The sequence below is a fragment of the Daucus carota genome, chromosome 7 (assembly GCF_001625215.2).
Source record: "Daucus carota subsp. sativus chromosome 7, DH1 v3.0, whole genome shotgun sequence".
Lineage (NCBI taxonomy): Eukaryota > Viridiplantae > Streptophyta > Magnoliopsida > Apiales > Apiaceae > Daucus > Daucus carota.
In genome coordinates, this window is record NC_030387.2 from 34,602,674 (window position 1) to 34,619,614 (window position 16,941).

Below are 16,941 nucleotides of genomic sequence, written 5' to 3' on the forward strand. Positions count from 1 at the left end.
TTAAATATTATTATGATGATCATGATTCATGCGCGCGGTAGGTGAGTTCTTGAAAACTATAAATAAGACCCGAAAGTGTGTGCGTTAGAGTAGCGAAACCAACAAGCTCTTGTTTGTTCTCGCTTTCTCTTTTTCTTCTCTTAAAATAAGCAAACTTTCCGTTCCACATCTCCACCTACTTTCATCCCCACTCCCACCAACTTTTATTACAGGTCCGTTTCTTTTTTCACATATCAGTTTGTAATATACATGCACACACATATATTTATACACATCTTCTTCGCATTTGTACACAGCATTCTAATACTGTTTGGCTTTGCAGGTTATCAGACACGAACATGAAGATCAATGTACGAGATTCGACAATGGTGGGCCCAGCCCAGGAGACGCCACGTCGGAGTCTATGGAACGCCAACGTGGACCTGGTGGTGCCGAATTTTCACACCCCGAGCGTGTACTTCTACAGGCCGACCGGGTCGGCTAATTTCTTTGAGGCGAGGGTTTTGAAGGACGCGCTGAGCCGCGCGTTGGTGCCGTTTTATCCGATGGCCGGGAGGCTGAAGAAGGACGAGGATGGGCGCGTGGAGATTGATTGTCAGGGACAGGGGGTGCTTTTTGTGGAGGCGGAGTCTGATGGAGTTATCGATGAGTTCGGCGACTTTGCGCCGACGTTGGAGCTGCGGAAGCTTATTCCGGCGGTTGATTATTCTCTTGGAATAGAATCCTACTCTCTTTTGGTATTGCAGGTAAAAACATTCCCGTCTGTCGAGCTTTTGAAAGATAGAAAAATAGTTAGAGAGTAAATAAAATATCTTCTAGCAATATTCCTTGGCATAATGATTACTGAGTGGGATCAGAGTGTTCTAAAAATCTGATTTATTTATTTAAAAAATAATAATTATTTTTTGATCAATTTTCAAAATATATTTTATTGATTCATTGATTATGATTTATTAAACCATTTATGATAAATCTCAAAAATCATGAACTGATAGATCAATCTATTAGTTTTTATTCCATATTTTTTTTACCAATATGGCTTCAATCTATTAGTTTTTATTCCATATTTTTTTTACCAATATAGCTCATAGTCTTACAATTTGAGTATCTGTTCTGAGGTATTATCAATATGAGCCGAGTCGAACCCGGCCAACGGAGGATAACTCACTTAGATACGATGATACACAGGGCAAAGGGCTAATGAAGAGTTGTTTTTTTTTTTGATGACTAATGAAGAGTTGTTATTGTTATGTGAATGAGAGAGGGGTAAAAAGAGGTAAATCCACAAACAGCACCAAGATGCTCGGAATCTTAAAGTCTCAGCGATTAGTGTAGATATTTGAATTTTTGTCGTTGAACAACTTTCTTGCCGAATTACTTTTTAGGTAATTAGGATTTAGGTGTGCCTGTTTTTATAATTTCCATTTCATACATTTTATTTCGTAAAACCATCGTTATATCGACACAAATATATTCGCCAGGGACCAAATGTGTAGATTTGACAATTTTTACGATACAGTAGCTTCTTAATCTGAACATCTCTCCCTTGTGTTTCTCTACTACATCATGAATATTTCTCCAGTCAAACATCCAACAAGCCGGCTGGTAAAAGATCACTTTCAGTCCAATACAATTTCATTAAATCAAATCATAGTTGGAGAATTAGTATGTAGTTAGTTGTTACTAGTGTTGGACCAATTCTTTTACCAAGAATCCATTAATTTTATATTTTAAATTATTTTTGTATAAATGATACAATATGGTTGTGGATTTGGTTTGTTTAGATTTGGACCAGTTCAACCACTTTGATTGTGTAGTCTATGAAACATACATGATCTCACCAGAATTTTTTTTGTTTTTTGGTGGATTGAGCAGGTCACTTACTTTAAATGTGGTGGAGTTTCCCTTGGAGTTGGTATGCAACATCATGCAGCAGATGGTGCTTCTGGCCTTCATTTCATCAACACCTGGTCCGATATGGCTCGCGGACTTGACCTCACCATCCCGCCTTTCATTGACCGCACCCTCCTCCGGGCTCGTGATCCTCCTAGGCCAGCTTTCCAGCACATTGAGTACCAGCCCCCTCCGTCGATGAAGTCCAGTCCTGATGCAGTTCCTGAAACAGCTGTTTCAATTTTCAAGTTAACCCGAGACCAGCTCAATGTCCTTAAGGCCAAGTCCAAGGAAGAAGGCAACACGGTCGCGTACAGCTCCTATGAAATGTTGGCTGGACACGTGTGGCGATCAGTGTGTAAAGCCCGAGGACTTCCTGAAGATCAGGAAAGCAAGTTGTATATTGCAACTGATGGGCGAGCTAGGCTCCGTCCTGCACTCCCCCCTGGCTACTTTGGCAATGTCATATTCACTGCCACGCCTATAGCAGTTGCAGGAGATCTCCAGTCGAAGCCAATATGGTATAGTGCTAGTAAGATCCATGATGCATTAGTAAGAATGGACAACGAATACCTGAGATCAGCCCTTGATTACTTGGAATTACAGCCTGATCTTAAGGCTCTTGTTCGCGGGGCACATACTTTCAGGTGCCCAAATCTCGGGATCACTAGTTGGGCAAGGCTGCCTATCCATGATGCTGACTTTGGCTGGGGAAGGCCAATATTTATGGGACCTGGCGGAATTGCATATGAAGGACTGAGCTTTGTGTTACCTAGCCCTTCCAATGATGGGAGCTTATCTGTGGCCATTTCTTTGCAAGCAGAACACATGAAACTCTTTCGCAAGTTCTTGTATGACATTTGAAGATATGCACCACCACAATCTTCTTCTTTTTTCTAGCGGAGGGGGAGGGGGAGGGGGGGGGGGGTGTTCTTTCCGTATTATTTCTCATGTTCATATATGCGGTTGTTTCCTGACAATGACAGTAGCAAAAAGCGCTTGTTCATGCAAGGAATATGGATACAGTTTTATTTCTAATAACACCATGATGTATGAATTTGATCTTTTCACCTTAGGCGCATTTGCTTGATTAATTCGATGATGGAAAGGAAGAGTTTGAGTCCCTTAGGACTTTAGTTTGATGCCTTGATAGAGAGAAGAAATAGGAAACCAGCACCTCCAAGTTACAGGAAATGATTATGATTGAATACCACATTGTTGAAATGGTTTGAAATCATTGTCGGGATTAGGTAGGAAGAATGAGCCCTTTTTTGATGCATATGGTGAAAGTTATCTTCAAAGCCCTTAAATGTCATGAATAAATTCATTCCAGAATCAAAATCAAAAACACAAGTATCATGAATCATACTTCAAATCAATAGAATGGTAACCCGATTCGTGATTATTCGGTGAACCAAACCACCTTTAGTTCTTAACATAATTTACAGGCTTGGTATCGAATTCTAAGGATCAGGCATTGCAGTTTTTTGTTCTTAATTGAGTGGATCGGCCTAGAAGGAAGATCTTTGCTCATACATGATGCAGTTATGCTATAGTCTGTACAATGGTTTTTAACCCACACATTGCTCTGATTATCTGTCCATACCAATATATCCATCTTAGCATTGGAGCTGCAGTGTGTTAACGAAAGATGTCCTCCTAGCTCCAGGAGGCATCCATAGAAAGAACAAATTTAACTCAGGTGAAAGAACATTCCAGTACAAGAACCTTATTAGAACCCAGAAAGTTTCTTCTCGACAATTTAGACTTATAAGCCCAGGACACGGGGTTTTATCTTTTACGGCTCCTTACTGTATTCGTGTGTCCTTAAAGTACCATAAAATAAAGCTAGAGATGGTAGTCAAATTTTGGGTCTTCATAAATATATTAATTTATAAAGAGTAAAATTAATTATATGCACTATTTAACGGGATCAAATTGAATTCTATTACGACAAAAATACTTCTCGGGTCAAATTCGAATTTCTCTACTACAAATATTTCTTAAATAAAATTATTACATACAAAATATTTAAGTTTTAGAATTTTAGTGGTCAGCTGCACCGGCTGCCAATACATTGGCTACGCCCTGCCATCAGCCACAGATTTCTTTGTAGATTGTCATGTTTAAACGAGAATACCATTGTAGCCTGATACCATTAAATTTAACAACATGAAGAACTGAAGATGATTTTTACCAGTTAAGGAAAGAGTCACATCAAATTTACTGTACTTCACTTCACACAAATACATGTAAGGTGAACAGCAATTTGGTTCAGCAGTAATATTATGACTCATAATAAACTCAAAATTAAATGTTTAACAAGCAATCATCAAGGAGCTAGTCAGTCATCACCTGTAGTAGAAGATGATATACTAAGAGACGAGGCAAACGTTGCAGTGGTGTCCCCAGATAAGTATCTCTTAAGGCGGTCCAAGTCATCAGCTACATCAAGCATTGTTGGTCTCGTCAAGGCAGAATACTGAGTACAGAGAATACCCAACTCAAGTAATTTCCTTATCACAACTTCCCACATACTTTTCACTTCAGGTGACAGATCATGCAGAGCTCTCAGCAATGAGGAGTATATTACATTCTCCGTGTTCTGATGATAGTAACTCTTCACCCATTTTCTCAGGCTTAGTCCTCCAACAAACATTACATCTGTCGGTCTCTTTCTAGTCACCATCTCCAGGATTAGAATTCCAAAGCTGTAAACATCTCCTTGTGTGGATGTATTTGATCCAAACGCATACTCTGTTTTAAGAAAATTATGTCAACAAATAGAGAAAAGTTACGATTACTACCCAAACAAGACTGAATTAAGTAGAACATGCTCGATATAGTCAGTGCTTATTTACAAAATGATAAAGTTAATTGTGATCAATATCACTCTCAATGTTGTACTTGTACTTTATGACTTGTATGAGGTTAACAATGAAAAAAAAACTCCTTTTCTATTATGATAAGGTGTTTAGTTATGTCACAAGTGCAGATATGTAATTAGTGTTAGAAACCAGTCAGAACCAATAGAATTCCAGCTATTTCCAAGCGTATAATTAATGAAATTTTCTCTTATACAGTGTTGGAGATGTGCGATTAAGAGATATATATTTACCTGGTGCAATGTAGCCTATAGTTCCAGATAACATGTTTGCTGTTGAGTTCCCCATATTTTCTGTAACCCCTGCATTGCCCCCTCCAACTGCCAATACCAATCTTGCAATGCCAAAATCCGAGATCAGAGCTGTCAAGTCATCGTTGAGGAGAACATTGCTTGGTTTTAAGTCACAATGTATGACTCTTACTGGAGAATGGTGATGCAGGTAAGCCATCCCTTCAGCGATATCACTGCATATGTTGACGATTTGAATGAGGCTCAAATCTGAAGAATCAGAACGGAAGTTCATGCCAAGTTGTGGGTAGAGATAACTGTCCAAACTCCCATTTTCCATATAAGGAAGAACAAGGGCCTTGAAATCAGGTAAACTACAAGTTGTTATTATTCTAATAAGGTTTCTATGTCGAATTCTCTTGAGAACTTGGCATTCTCGGGTAAAGCTTTTAGTAGAATTTCCAGTTTGAAACTGTAGCACTTTGATTGCTATAGGTGTCCCTTCTGAAAGCACTCCCTTATATACACGTCCATAGCTTCCTGACCCAATTATTCTCTGCTCATCAAACCCTCCTGTAGCCTCTGAGAGTTGTTTGTATGTTATTCTTGGAAAACTGGGTACCGTCCCTGGTTCTGACATTCTCTCTGCCTCAAAATTGGCTGCAGAACTAGCTCCTCTAATACATTTGTATCCGATTACAAAACATATTGTTGAAAAGAAAGCTGATATAGATATGATAATACAGAATATACTTAAGAACACAGGTGAGCGAAAATAATGTCTTTTCTGATGACACATTGCAATTCCTGGTACTGACCCACAGAGGCGTTGATTTCCCAGAAAAGATAAGTATGTGGTAGTTTCAAAGATGCCGCCAGAAGGAATTGTTCCAGAAAAGTCATTGGTCGACAGATTCAGGAAGATGAGATTATGGATATTACTTAAGCTCACTGGAATGTTTCCAGATAAGCCATTTGTTGAAACATCAAAAACTTCAAGGTTCTTCAGATCACCCAAGGACTGTGGAAGCTGCCCAACAAGGAAATTATTTGAGAAATTTAGCATCCTCAAGGCAATGCAATTTGAGATCTGAACAAATATACTCCCAGTGAGGTTATTTGATGAAAGGTCAATTTCTTGTACATTTTGAAGCTTGCTGAGCTCAAGTGGCAAAGATCCTTGGAGCTGATTATGTGAAAGATTCAGGTACATTCGGATCTCACGCATACCTTTGACATCAGGAGGTATGCTTCCTGTTAACATGTTATAGGACAAGTCAAGCTTGTCAAGATCTGTGCATCGACCCAATGCTTTTGGTATCTCTCCAGAAAGAAGGTTATTGTTAAGAAACATGTATCTAATCTGTATTAAGTTCCCTAAACCTTCCGGAATTGCACCGAAGAATTTATTCCATGACAAATCAAGTAGACCAAGCTTAGAATAAAGTCCTAGTGTCGCTGGAATCTCACCGGTCAAATAATTGTTTGATAAGATTAACTGTTCCAAACTCCGTAATTGGCTTAATTCTGCTGGGAGGGTTCCATTCAGAAGATTATTTGACAAATTTAGTGTTGTAAGAGCAGAAAGATTTCCCAATGCCAGAGGAATTGATCCAGCTATCTGGTTTTCACCTAGCAACATGTATTTTAACTTGACACTAAGTTGTCCTACGGAACCAGGCAAAATTCCTCCGAGGCCGATACCAGCCAGTTCAAGTTCCTTTAAGACAGAGCAGTTAGCAAGAGCAAAGAAGAACGGGTAAAGATTAGTGTTGTGATCATGACTAACCATGTTGTTATATGACAAGTGAAGATTTTTTAGTTTTGTTAGATTAGCTATTAATTGAACTGGCAATTCACCAGAAAGAAGATTATTCTCCAAATCTAAATTGTACATAAAAGAAGCTTTCGTTAAAGAGAGAGGTATTTCTCCAGTAAATCGATTGTTATACAAGTTGAGATTCCATAAGTTTGAGCAATTACCAAATAATGGAATCAGACCTGTGAGGGAGTTCTCTGAGAGGTCTATGTTATGCAGTGAATTGCAGTTGGAGAAGAGGGATGCCGGAATTGTGCCTACTAAGTTGTTTCCTGCTAAAGAAATTAGCAAGAGGCTTGAAAAAGAAGCAAATATATCAGGTATCGGACCATGCAATTTGTTTCCATCCAGCCGGAGAAGTCGAAGGTGGTAGAGAGAAGAAAATTCTAAGGGAATGATCCCAGACAAGTAATTACCTGTTAATATAAGACCTCGAAGCCCAGTGAGGTTAGAAATGAAGGGGGACAGCAGGCCTACTAGTTCAGTACCCAGAAGTATAAGTTTGGTAACAACTTGCTGCTTTTGGTTACAATATACACCACCAAAGCTGCACACTCTAGTGGTCTCATTCCAATTTTCCAATGTAGAATTTGGACCATATGATATGGTCCTTTTAAAAGCCAGAAGTGCAGCTCTATCATTTTCCAAAGAGTGATGATGAATATGGTGATAGTGATCACCGGAGACCTGCACTGCTATTATTAGAACCAAATGCTGGAGTAAGAGAAGGCTCAGGTTTCTCTTGGTAACCATGTTGAAAAAATTGAGGTGCCTCATGATAGCTTTTTTCGTGATGATGTAGAATCACAATAGAAACGATTGTTGCTGGCTAACATATGAAGAGGTCAGAATATAATGTTGTTTTGGACGGGGTGAGGAATCTTTTAAAATAAATGGTTCAAATGAGCAATGATTACTGAAGGACATAAAGCACTGAAGATTTAGCATTGATGATGACTGGATTTCAACTGGAGGGATGTAATAAACGAAAATTAGAACAGCAAAAGAAATATCTAATGAGTGTTGCTAACTGTGATCATGCTTCTCGCTTTAGGAGAGAGCACATAGGTGGAAAATTGAGATAGTCAAAATTTTGACATAAAAGATTAGTACAGCAAATAACAGTGTTCCCACTGAGCCTAAAGTTGCCTAGTTGGGACTATATGGCCTGGAATACTTTTAGCCAATATGGGTTTTGTAATTTTATACTGAAGAGTCAATACACTTCAAGCTACATGTTTAAAGGAAAGAAAACAGAAGAGAATAGGCATCAATCCTCTTTACACCTACATCATCCACTGTCATAGAGGTAAATGTTAGCTTTTGGTATGATGATCACTTTATCAAACCAAAAGGAAATATTAAGAGAGTTTCTGTATGATTCTTCTAGATTAAATATGGCGAAGAAAGGGTGCTTACAGTAGAATTAGCTAGCCATGGGCATCCTTTTGGTTTTAAAACTTAAATTAATTGAGAGATGGCTTCTGATTATAATTCATTTTGATGTTTATAGTAGGCAAATTTTTGCCAACAAGGAAGATATAACTGTTGTAATCCATCACAATCATGACACATTAACTTTTAATAAATTATTAAACTTTGGTGCTTTTATGTAACATCTTATCATCAAAAGTTTGTTGAAACCATGATTCGTGCATATTTTTTGTAAATAATACAAAGTCCACTACAAATAAATTAGCAGGAAAAAAACAAATAGAAACACGGAGGCACCAAGGACCCTTCTTCATTGAACAACCTCTTATCTAGATTATGCACAAAAAAAAAGCACTAGAGAATCCCACGGATTGTCCTACATGGTCAGAAAATAGATGCGTAGACTAAGCTTATCCGTAAAGAAATCATCGGGGAGAATTTTCTCCAAGTAAAACAAAAGAAACAAGCAGTAGAGCACTTAAAAGGACTAACACCAGAGTCAACAAAAAAATAGCACGGTGAGGTAAGATACAACACATTAAAAGGGAATACCTCATAGGTCTGAAACAAGCCAATTTCATCAATTTAGTGCTCCTACACTGGCAAGCTGTTTGCACATTCACATACAAACTTACATGCCGCCTGCTTTAAAACTAACAATAAGAAACAGATAAACTTTCAATTACTGAGTTTAAAAACATTAGAACACTTCCAAGTACCAACCACAAGAATTCAGAACCAATAACACAATACAGTAAAAGGAATACCTCGTAGGTCAGCAACAAGCCATTGCCTTAAATTCACTGCTCTTACACTGGTCAGCTGTTGGGACTTTCACATACAAACCTACATGACACCTGAACTAAAAATAATGATAATAAGCATATGATCTTTTACCCTATTTCCACCGCTGCGTGTATGAGTTTAAATATCTAGGTCATTTACATCTACTCTTGCAACATCTATCTATCTTAATTTAACCACTCGCCAAAGAGATTTTTAACATGAAATTTAAAGCTTTTCATGTACCTTGTGCAAAAGGCTTCTTACAGACACTCTAGAAGGAAAACTGCATCTGTGTGGATTATATTTCAGACATTCTAATTATGCATTTGTTCTTTTATGTGTTTGATGGTTTTTTTTTGTTGGATTTTCAGTCGACAGCGACCTGTATACAAAAGGAAATTCACATCCAGCATTAATTTAATATCTACTTAATAATAAGTAAAGAGGAACTTATTAATGTGAAAAGCTACTTTTATCTGGACTCTACTAGTTTTGTTAACCTATATTCCTTAGCAACATGATGAAAACACACAGAACCAGCATGATATCTTACCCTCTTTATAAAGGCTGTATAAGTCTAGCACATTGAAGACTATGCATCTTTGCACGATGTAAAGCACAAGGCATATTGATGCAACATGTCGATTTTGCTCCAATGATTCCGGTCATTTCTAAATTCATAAATGCTATGAAGTTCTTACCTCTGCATACAGAATAATTATGCAAAACTCCTCAAACGATGACAAATGTACAAGTGTGGTAATATAAAGCTGTTGATGCATCAGTGGCTTGATTACAATTTCAGATATTTTCTCGTATAATTACAAGCTTCTTTAAATTACTCAATTGTTCTTGCATAATTTGTCTACTCTTAATGACTGAGAAATGTCCTTACAAATGTACTAATCAGTCAGGTGATACTTTCATCTAAGAGCGGAAAAAAACAGATAGCTGAACAAACTATTAGTTTAAAAAGAGCCATGGGTATCAGGAAACTCATAACAAGCAGCACATATATTATCCAAACAAACTAAGAAAATAACTCTATTATTGTTAGCATTTTTATTGTCTTCATGAAATTGCAGTTGAAAGTAAAGAAAATAGAAGTGAGAAAATGCCACTTACCATTATGGAAGAGTTCACAGGCTTTCTAATTGTAGCTAAAGCAAAAAAAACTGCAAATAAATGAAATTATAATTATAAATATATTACAGAATACAGCAAATGCAAAAGACAATCACATCAACGTGCAACACCAAATTGGAAATTTAAAACATGAAGAATGCTAGTACTTAATAATTAGAATTCATGAGCAAAAGAATTCTAGTACTTACTATACAGAGAAAGTGAAGCGATTCTTTCACAGTACACTGGATAAGCGAGATAGAAGCAAAGAGTATACACAGTGAAAGTTAAGATAATCAAAAGATGACTTTCTCCCTAGAAAAAATGACTATAAGCATCACATGAGTCCATTCGCTCCCTTCTTCTAATTACTTGTGGGTATAAGCAACTAAGATGATTAGAAGATAACTCTCAGTGAAATGATGGTTACAGTGAATTTATTACAACATCTATATTCCTGATACGCAAACTGCAGTTTCATCTTATATGTCACTCCATCTTTCCCACAGGAGTCTCAGTTTGGTGTTAATGCCAATATCTACAATCCTATAACATTTTATTATTGCAAATTTATCATGTGTTCAGAGGCAGAAACTTTAACTAGTAATCTTTGCTGATTTATATTTTTTTTTCTCTTTAAGCTCATAAGAAGAAATTTAGAGATGTCTTAAATATACTCCAAAGTATCTAACTGGGGCAGATTCAATGAAAGTACGCATTGCAAATCACGCGATGATTCCTTGCAACTTCAATCAGGCCAGGAATGTATTAGCCACAGGATGAACTGAAGTAAATTGATGATCTCATTTATGAATGTGTGCGAGCTGACTACAGTTCTGTTTAAGTGAGTAATTTAGCAAAACTTCCTGTTGCAGATCTTTCCTCATTTAGAAGATTTCATCATGCTAGACTGGTAGTTATGATCATGAAAATTTACATTAACTACTCTAAAAAAGAAAGACAAGTAGTTAACTATACAGGCTAAAACGTCAGTCGGACTAAGTCGGGAAAATGAGAGAGACTCAATAGCTTGGTCAGAAAGTAAGGAGCACAAACTCAACTGAAAACACATTAACTATGTCCAAAATTCCATAGTACCTTTAAACTGCAACTTGATAACAAAATGAAGAAAGATACGATATTCAATATAATAAGAATCAATACAATTTCTAAACAACATTACATTCTAAAAACAGACCTATCAACTGTCATTCTGTTTGTATATTGTATACTGAGTATGCTTGTATAAATGATCACTATAATACACATATAACCCTACTTGGACTTAATTTCTCACCCGACAAATTGCCAGTAGCTAGAATGTATAGCTAAACACCGGCAGGAATGGTGAAAGTAACTGTATGCTGATGTCTTGCTTTAGATGGACATTGTATCGTTGTCTTAATAACATCATTAAATTCAGAACTAATCGAACTTGTGTTATCACTACTTCGTTTGACCTCCAATGTTTCTTTTTCAGCTGCCATTTTAATGTCTAACTCTTCCTCTGACCAATAGGAACCATCTTCATATTCAGAAACAAAGCTGCAATCATCTGAAAAAGAGGAGTAATCGAACTCATCATCAGCATCAGACAACAACAACAAAGAGTTGCAAGTATTTACATCTGAAACCTCCTCAGACTCTTCATCATTATCATCATCAACCAAACCTTCCAAAAACGGATGATTTAAGAGCATCTCTGCAGTCAGCCTATACATAGGGTTCCTCACTAAACAACCCTTCAAAAAATTCCTCGCGTCAACCGACAGGTCCACTGGAAGTTTAGGCAACTGGTGCCGATCAGCAATCTTAACCAGAAGTTCATCAGCATTGCAATCCTCCATGCCACCCCAAGCAGGCTTCCCCGTTAGCATCTCTAGCACAATACAACCAAGTGCCCAAATATCAGACGGAAACCCTTGAACACAATCTGTCACAGTTTCAGGTGACAAATACATCGGAGTCCCCCTCCAATACGGACTCAACTTCCTCTTCTTACTCTGCTTATCCCTCTTAGCCAACCCCAAATCACCAATCTTCACCCTAAATTCAGAACTCCCACCTCTCCCATTATTCACCAACAACACATTCTCCGGCTTCAAATCACAATGCACATAACCAGCCTCATGAATATCAAAAACCCCCCTCAACATCCCCCTCGTATACCTCCTCACATCCGCTTCCCCCAACCCCTTAAACCCCGATTTCTTAATCAAATCAGCTAGGGTTCCACCAGAACCATACTCCAACAACAAATTATAAACCATCTCACCCTTTTCACCAATTGTAGTCTCCTCACCAAAACACCTAATCACATAATCAGACCTCCCAACATTACTCAAAACCTCCTTCTCCTTCTGAATCGACCCTGAAACCGAAACCTCAGCCGATTTCACAGCCATAACACAAGGAAAACAACTAAATCTCGACCTGGGCTTCTTCAATTTCGCAAGAAAAACAGACCCAAAACTCCCTTTTCCAATCATATCCCCCCTCACCCAAGCCACCCCATCCCCATACTTATTCTCATCAGCACCCTCTTGCTTCTTCATCACAAATGCTTCTTCTAACCACTTGGGTTTCACCCAAAAACGCAAAATCAGACAAAACTGAACAAAATTCAGTTGATTTCACAATAGGGTTTTGATTAACAAGGAAACAACCTGGTTTATGCTGAGCACAATCTAGGGTTTAAATATACATGTAAATGTACGCGATCAAATAGAAAGATACAGAGATTGTATGTATCTGCAGTTACGATCAACAATCTGATAAAAAATTGCAGAGAATTTTGAAAATGGAAAGGAATATACTTACAGATTTTATGTGTAAGCTGTTGTTTGCATAGCGCGTTCCCCTGTTTGGAGGAGTAGAATTTAATTTAACAGAATAACGGTCATGTGTCTGAATATTCAACGTTGCCGATAAATTTTATCTCTTTTTATTCAAAATTATTCGAAAATGTAAGTTTCGGGAAATTTTTTTGATGATTAATTGTGCCATGCAAAAATCTTCGAGTATATAATATTCGACGTTTTTTCACTAAAACTTAAAATGACGTTATTTGCTCGATTTAGCAAAATGAATTAATTATTTATCGTCGTGTTAATTATAATTTAAATTTTTTAAAATTTGATGATACAACAATTGCATCACTTTTTGACAACTGCCGTGATCTCTAGGCTCCGAGTTTAGGCGCTCTCTCACGGCTTCGTAACTTGTTCCGATACAAGTCTAAAGCTTCTAATTACTTGCAAGTTACAAGTCTTCCGACTTGTGTAACCACTAGTTTAATTAGTTGCACGTTGCTTTATTAATTGTTACATCATTAAACTTTTTATATAATCAAAACATATTCTAGTACTTTTCAGTTTTCTGTGACAATTACAATTTATAAATATATAAAAATCCGGTGTGGTAAAAATCAGTTTTACAGTAGATACTACAAAAATAAAAATCATATACATCCTCCGGACTGAATATTAGAATATTCTAAGAATCTATATCATCACACAAAACATATTTTGTTCGAAGAATATATTCCAACTCTTCTAATAAAATGATAGCCAAATTTTGGTTCCGTTTTATAAGTGTGGCTTCCGTTACTGACATTTAACGGGCACCACACTTTTAAAAAGCGGAACCAAAATTTAGCCACCATTCTGAGAATTTGGAACTCATTTTTATCTTTATGTCTGTTACCCTCATCGGTGACATTTAACGGTAGCCACACTTTTAAAAAGTGGAGCCAAAGTTTGGCCAATTTCCTGAGAATTTGGAACTCTGACCAATTTTTGAAAATCAATGTAAATTTTAGTCAAAATTTTGAAGTTTACTTAATAATATAATGATCTGAATATAATTTTTCTATATATATGTATCCGAATAATCGCTAAAAATGATACAAATTTAAGGATGAGCAAGAATAGAAAGGACTTGAACCATCGTGAGTGAGGTAGGATCTGATCGGCGGGATTGACGATGTGGATGCATGTTTCCATGTATATTTGCCCAATGTCCTGTAGACGATATCCGCATAATTCGCAGTTATCTAACATAAGCCTGGTTAGAATATTGAGGAGGTTTTGTTTTTACCGCTTGGAGCACTTGCTATAATGCAAGTATTATTCTGTATTCCACCCGATTCACACAGTAAATGCTGTTAAATGAGGATGTTTGTTAAGGACGAAAAACAGAATGTCCTAGCATACAATATTTAGAAGAAGATAATAATATATCATCTTTTTTGTTTAAGTAGAATATCATTTTTAATTGATTTTCAGATTTATATACTCATGTCTTTTGATAGGTGTGCTGACAAGAAATGAGTCTGATCCTTTCATTAGTAACATACTCCGTTAAATATTAAACTTGTACTAAGGAGTAAACACATACTTCTAACATTTCTGTGTGAAATTATTTGAAAATTTGATGAAGTGGAAAGTGGAAGGGTGATGAGAAAAATGATCATGTGCTGTTCGATCCAGTTTCAAGTTGAGGAAGATTGTGTATTGAAAGCGTGGTTGTCTTAGATATGCTGTTATATCGTGTCAGTCGGTTGGATCACGGCAGCCTGTCATCACTTTAACACCTTACTGCTCTACTGGAGCTTGTCAGGCGTGTAACTCGGTTTTAAACCCAAAACTTTCCATAATAATAAATGAGAATCTGATTTAAAAGTTCTGAAATTAAAAATATTTGGTGCATAGAATTCATTCGAATTTTATTAAAAATAAATTAAATAGTTACATAAATGTGTTAAATTATTGAAAACATAGAAACAATCTCATCTGCCAGAGATATAGAAAGTTAGAAACTCTGTTCAATTACAGTATAGCTCTAAGGTAGTTGTGTTCACTTCATGAAATGAAATGAGCGGAGAATGGAATGAGATTTATATTATAAATTGAGAGTGATTAGTGAAATTGTTTATAATTTTCATTCCTTCAATCATTCAATTCTAACTATTTTAACAAATACTAATTTGTAAGGCATATAAGCCTGCATTGACAAAAAAAACTAAAAATCTAACCCACACGTTTGAAAGGAATTTAACTCATTTAAACCAAATTCATACAACTCTGAAACTCAGATTTACTAGCGTAGCCTGAATATATTAAGAGGGTGGAATGAGTTGAAGATGTAAAACGTTGTACTGAAAATGAAGGCGTGACATGTAAAGCGCACGTGATATATTATAAGCAGCCAGCAGGGCCAACTGGATATGCAGCTGTCCCACATGCCCAACTGAATCACAGACTTGCCAGGAATTTCGGTTCAGGATTCTAATTTAAGTACGCGTTTAACTATAAACACATACAACTACGAACTCATTCTAGGTAAGTCAACTTTCTTTTTCCTCAACATTTTCAAACTAAAATAAAATTAAACCTATGGATGATGAGAGCTTAAAATGACTTGCTAGTAGCTGCTACTATTAAAATCTAAACGAGTGCTTTGAATTTAAACAAAACCTTTGAAAGTTTCTATACACGGGTTGCCTTACTTGAATATATCTCGAGTTAAAAGTGGGTTAATCTCCATCAACAAGCCACTTTTAAACTCCTGTATTTTTCTAACAAGTCTCCCTCAATTTCTCCGGACCATGAACAAGTTTACAATGTTTTATGAATTGTTTATCTTGCGAATTATAAAGAACAATTAAAATAATTATATTCAATTATATATCACACAAGTAGGTAAGTCAATCGAGTAATAAAACAAACTACGAATACAAAATAAGTATGATACTTATAAATAGTTGTATCTATAAAGAATACGAAAATTTTGCTACCATAGAGATCTCAATTTGAACGATTAGCTCAATCATCAAATTATGTAAAAGTGGACTATTTTTGAAGTGAAATTCGTCCTCTTACACTATATTTGAATGCTGCGAATTCATTTTCAAGATAAAACAACAAATAGACAATTTAATTTGTATACAAAGAGAGCAAAAAAAATTGCTTTTCGAAGTGACATTTGAGGTTTTTAAAAAAAAATGACAATAAAGTCTATTTATCAAATTTGAAACCTTTTCTCTATTATTTTACCACCAAGGGAGTATATAAGTTTCTTCATTTCGTACATGTACATCTCTTCGCGTCTTTAAGCCGAAAACATAGAGTTAATTGGACACTAAAAACATGCAACTCTGTCCAACTCAAGGAGGCCCTGAGCTACAAACTCGGGCCTAAAAGTAACAGAACTTTGATTTCTAAGAATTCATATATAAGACTACCAAACACACCCACCAACATAATATTATTGCGCTTTTTTAATTCTGCTGATTAAATAAAAAAATTCCAGTTGATAAAATAAAAAAAATACAAGAATCTAGATTTTTTGTGGGGTGGTATTATAATATCCTGTTTTCACATAAAAATCAGATTTAGAGCCCGAAAATAATTCATTGATATGTAAAAGTCCGGGCTAAGGGGGTGAGAGGGTTGATTTCTTAGGGTATTCTCAATTTTTCTAAAGCTAAACTTAATTTTTCTTGTTGTTTCTTCATTTGGTGTTCTAATCCATTAATCCGTATGATACTTGTAAAAATACAGATATAATATACACCTTGTGTTTGAACCTCTTGACTTGACTTAGTATGAACTGATCATCTCGTGTTCTTATTATAGTAGTACTAGAGTTCAAGCTCGTGCGTTGACCATGGTTACTGATGTTAACTAGACTTCGTGTCTTACTCTAGTATTTTTGTCAACTGTCGTCTACATCATCATTCGATCTCACACTTGTGCTTGTTTATATG

The 16,941-nt window shown here is 36.3% G+C and overlaps 3 protein-coding genes across 8 annotated transcripts; 1 reads left to right on the forward strand and 2 right to left on the reverse strand.

Annotated features, from left to right (window-relative positions):
• The first annotated feature begins 73 nt into the window (after nt 1–73).
• Nucleotides 74–2,963, forward strand: LOC108196831 (shikimate O-hydroxycinnamoyltransferase). The gene is made up of 3 exons (XM_017364280.2): nt 74–212; nt 323–746; nt 1,876–2,963. Exons 2-3 carry the CDS (start codon nt 339–341, stop codon nt 2,755–2,757), a joined length of 1,290 nt encoding a protein of 429 aa, XP_017219769.1. The 5' UTR covers nt 74–212; nt 323–338; the 3' UTR covers nt 2,758–2,963.
• A 1,130-nt stretch (nt 2,964–4,093) lies between these two features.
• LOC108196832 (putative leucine-rich repeat receptor-like serine/threonine-protein kinase At2g24130) lies at nt 4,094–10,251 on the reverse strand. 6 transcript variants are annotated; one of them, XM_064081051.1, is made up of 4 exons: nt 10,173–10,223; nt 9,029–9,118; nt 5,012–8,914; nt 4,094–4,650 (listed from the first exon to the last, which is right to left on the reverse strand). In XM_064081051.1, exons 3-4 carry the CDS (start codon nt 7,602–7,604, stop codon nt 4,238–4,240), a joined length of 3,006 nt encoding a protein of 1,001 aa, XP_063937121.1. In that variant the 5' UTR covers nt 7,605–8,914; nt 9,029–9,118; nt 10,173–10,223; the 3' UTR covers nt 4,094–4,237. The 6 variants fall into 6 exon arrangements, with proteins under 6 accessions (XP_063937121.1, XP_063937123.1, XP_063937119.1 ...); XM_064081053.1 differs by lacking the exon at nt 10,173–10,223 and having other exon boundaries at nt 5,012–8,637; nt 8,814–8,914; nt 9,029–10,145; XM_064081049.1 differs by having other exon boundaries at nt 5,012–9,750; nt 10,173–10,251.
• A 1,045-nt stretch (nt 10,252–11,296) lies between these two features.
• On the reverse strand, nt 11,297–13,046 carry LOC108196833 (mitogen-activated protein kinase kinase kinase 20). The gene has a single exon (XM_017364284.2). It carries the CDS (start codon nt 12,725–12,727, stop codon nt 11,501–11,503), a length of 1,227 nt encoding a protein of 408 aa, XP_017219773.1. The 5' UTR covers nt 12,728–13,046; the 3' UTR covers nt 11,297–11,500.
• Nucleotides 13,047–16,941: the final 3,895 nt, after the last annotated feature.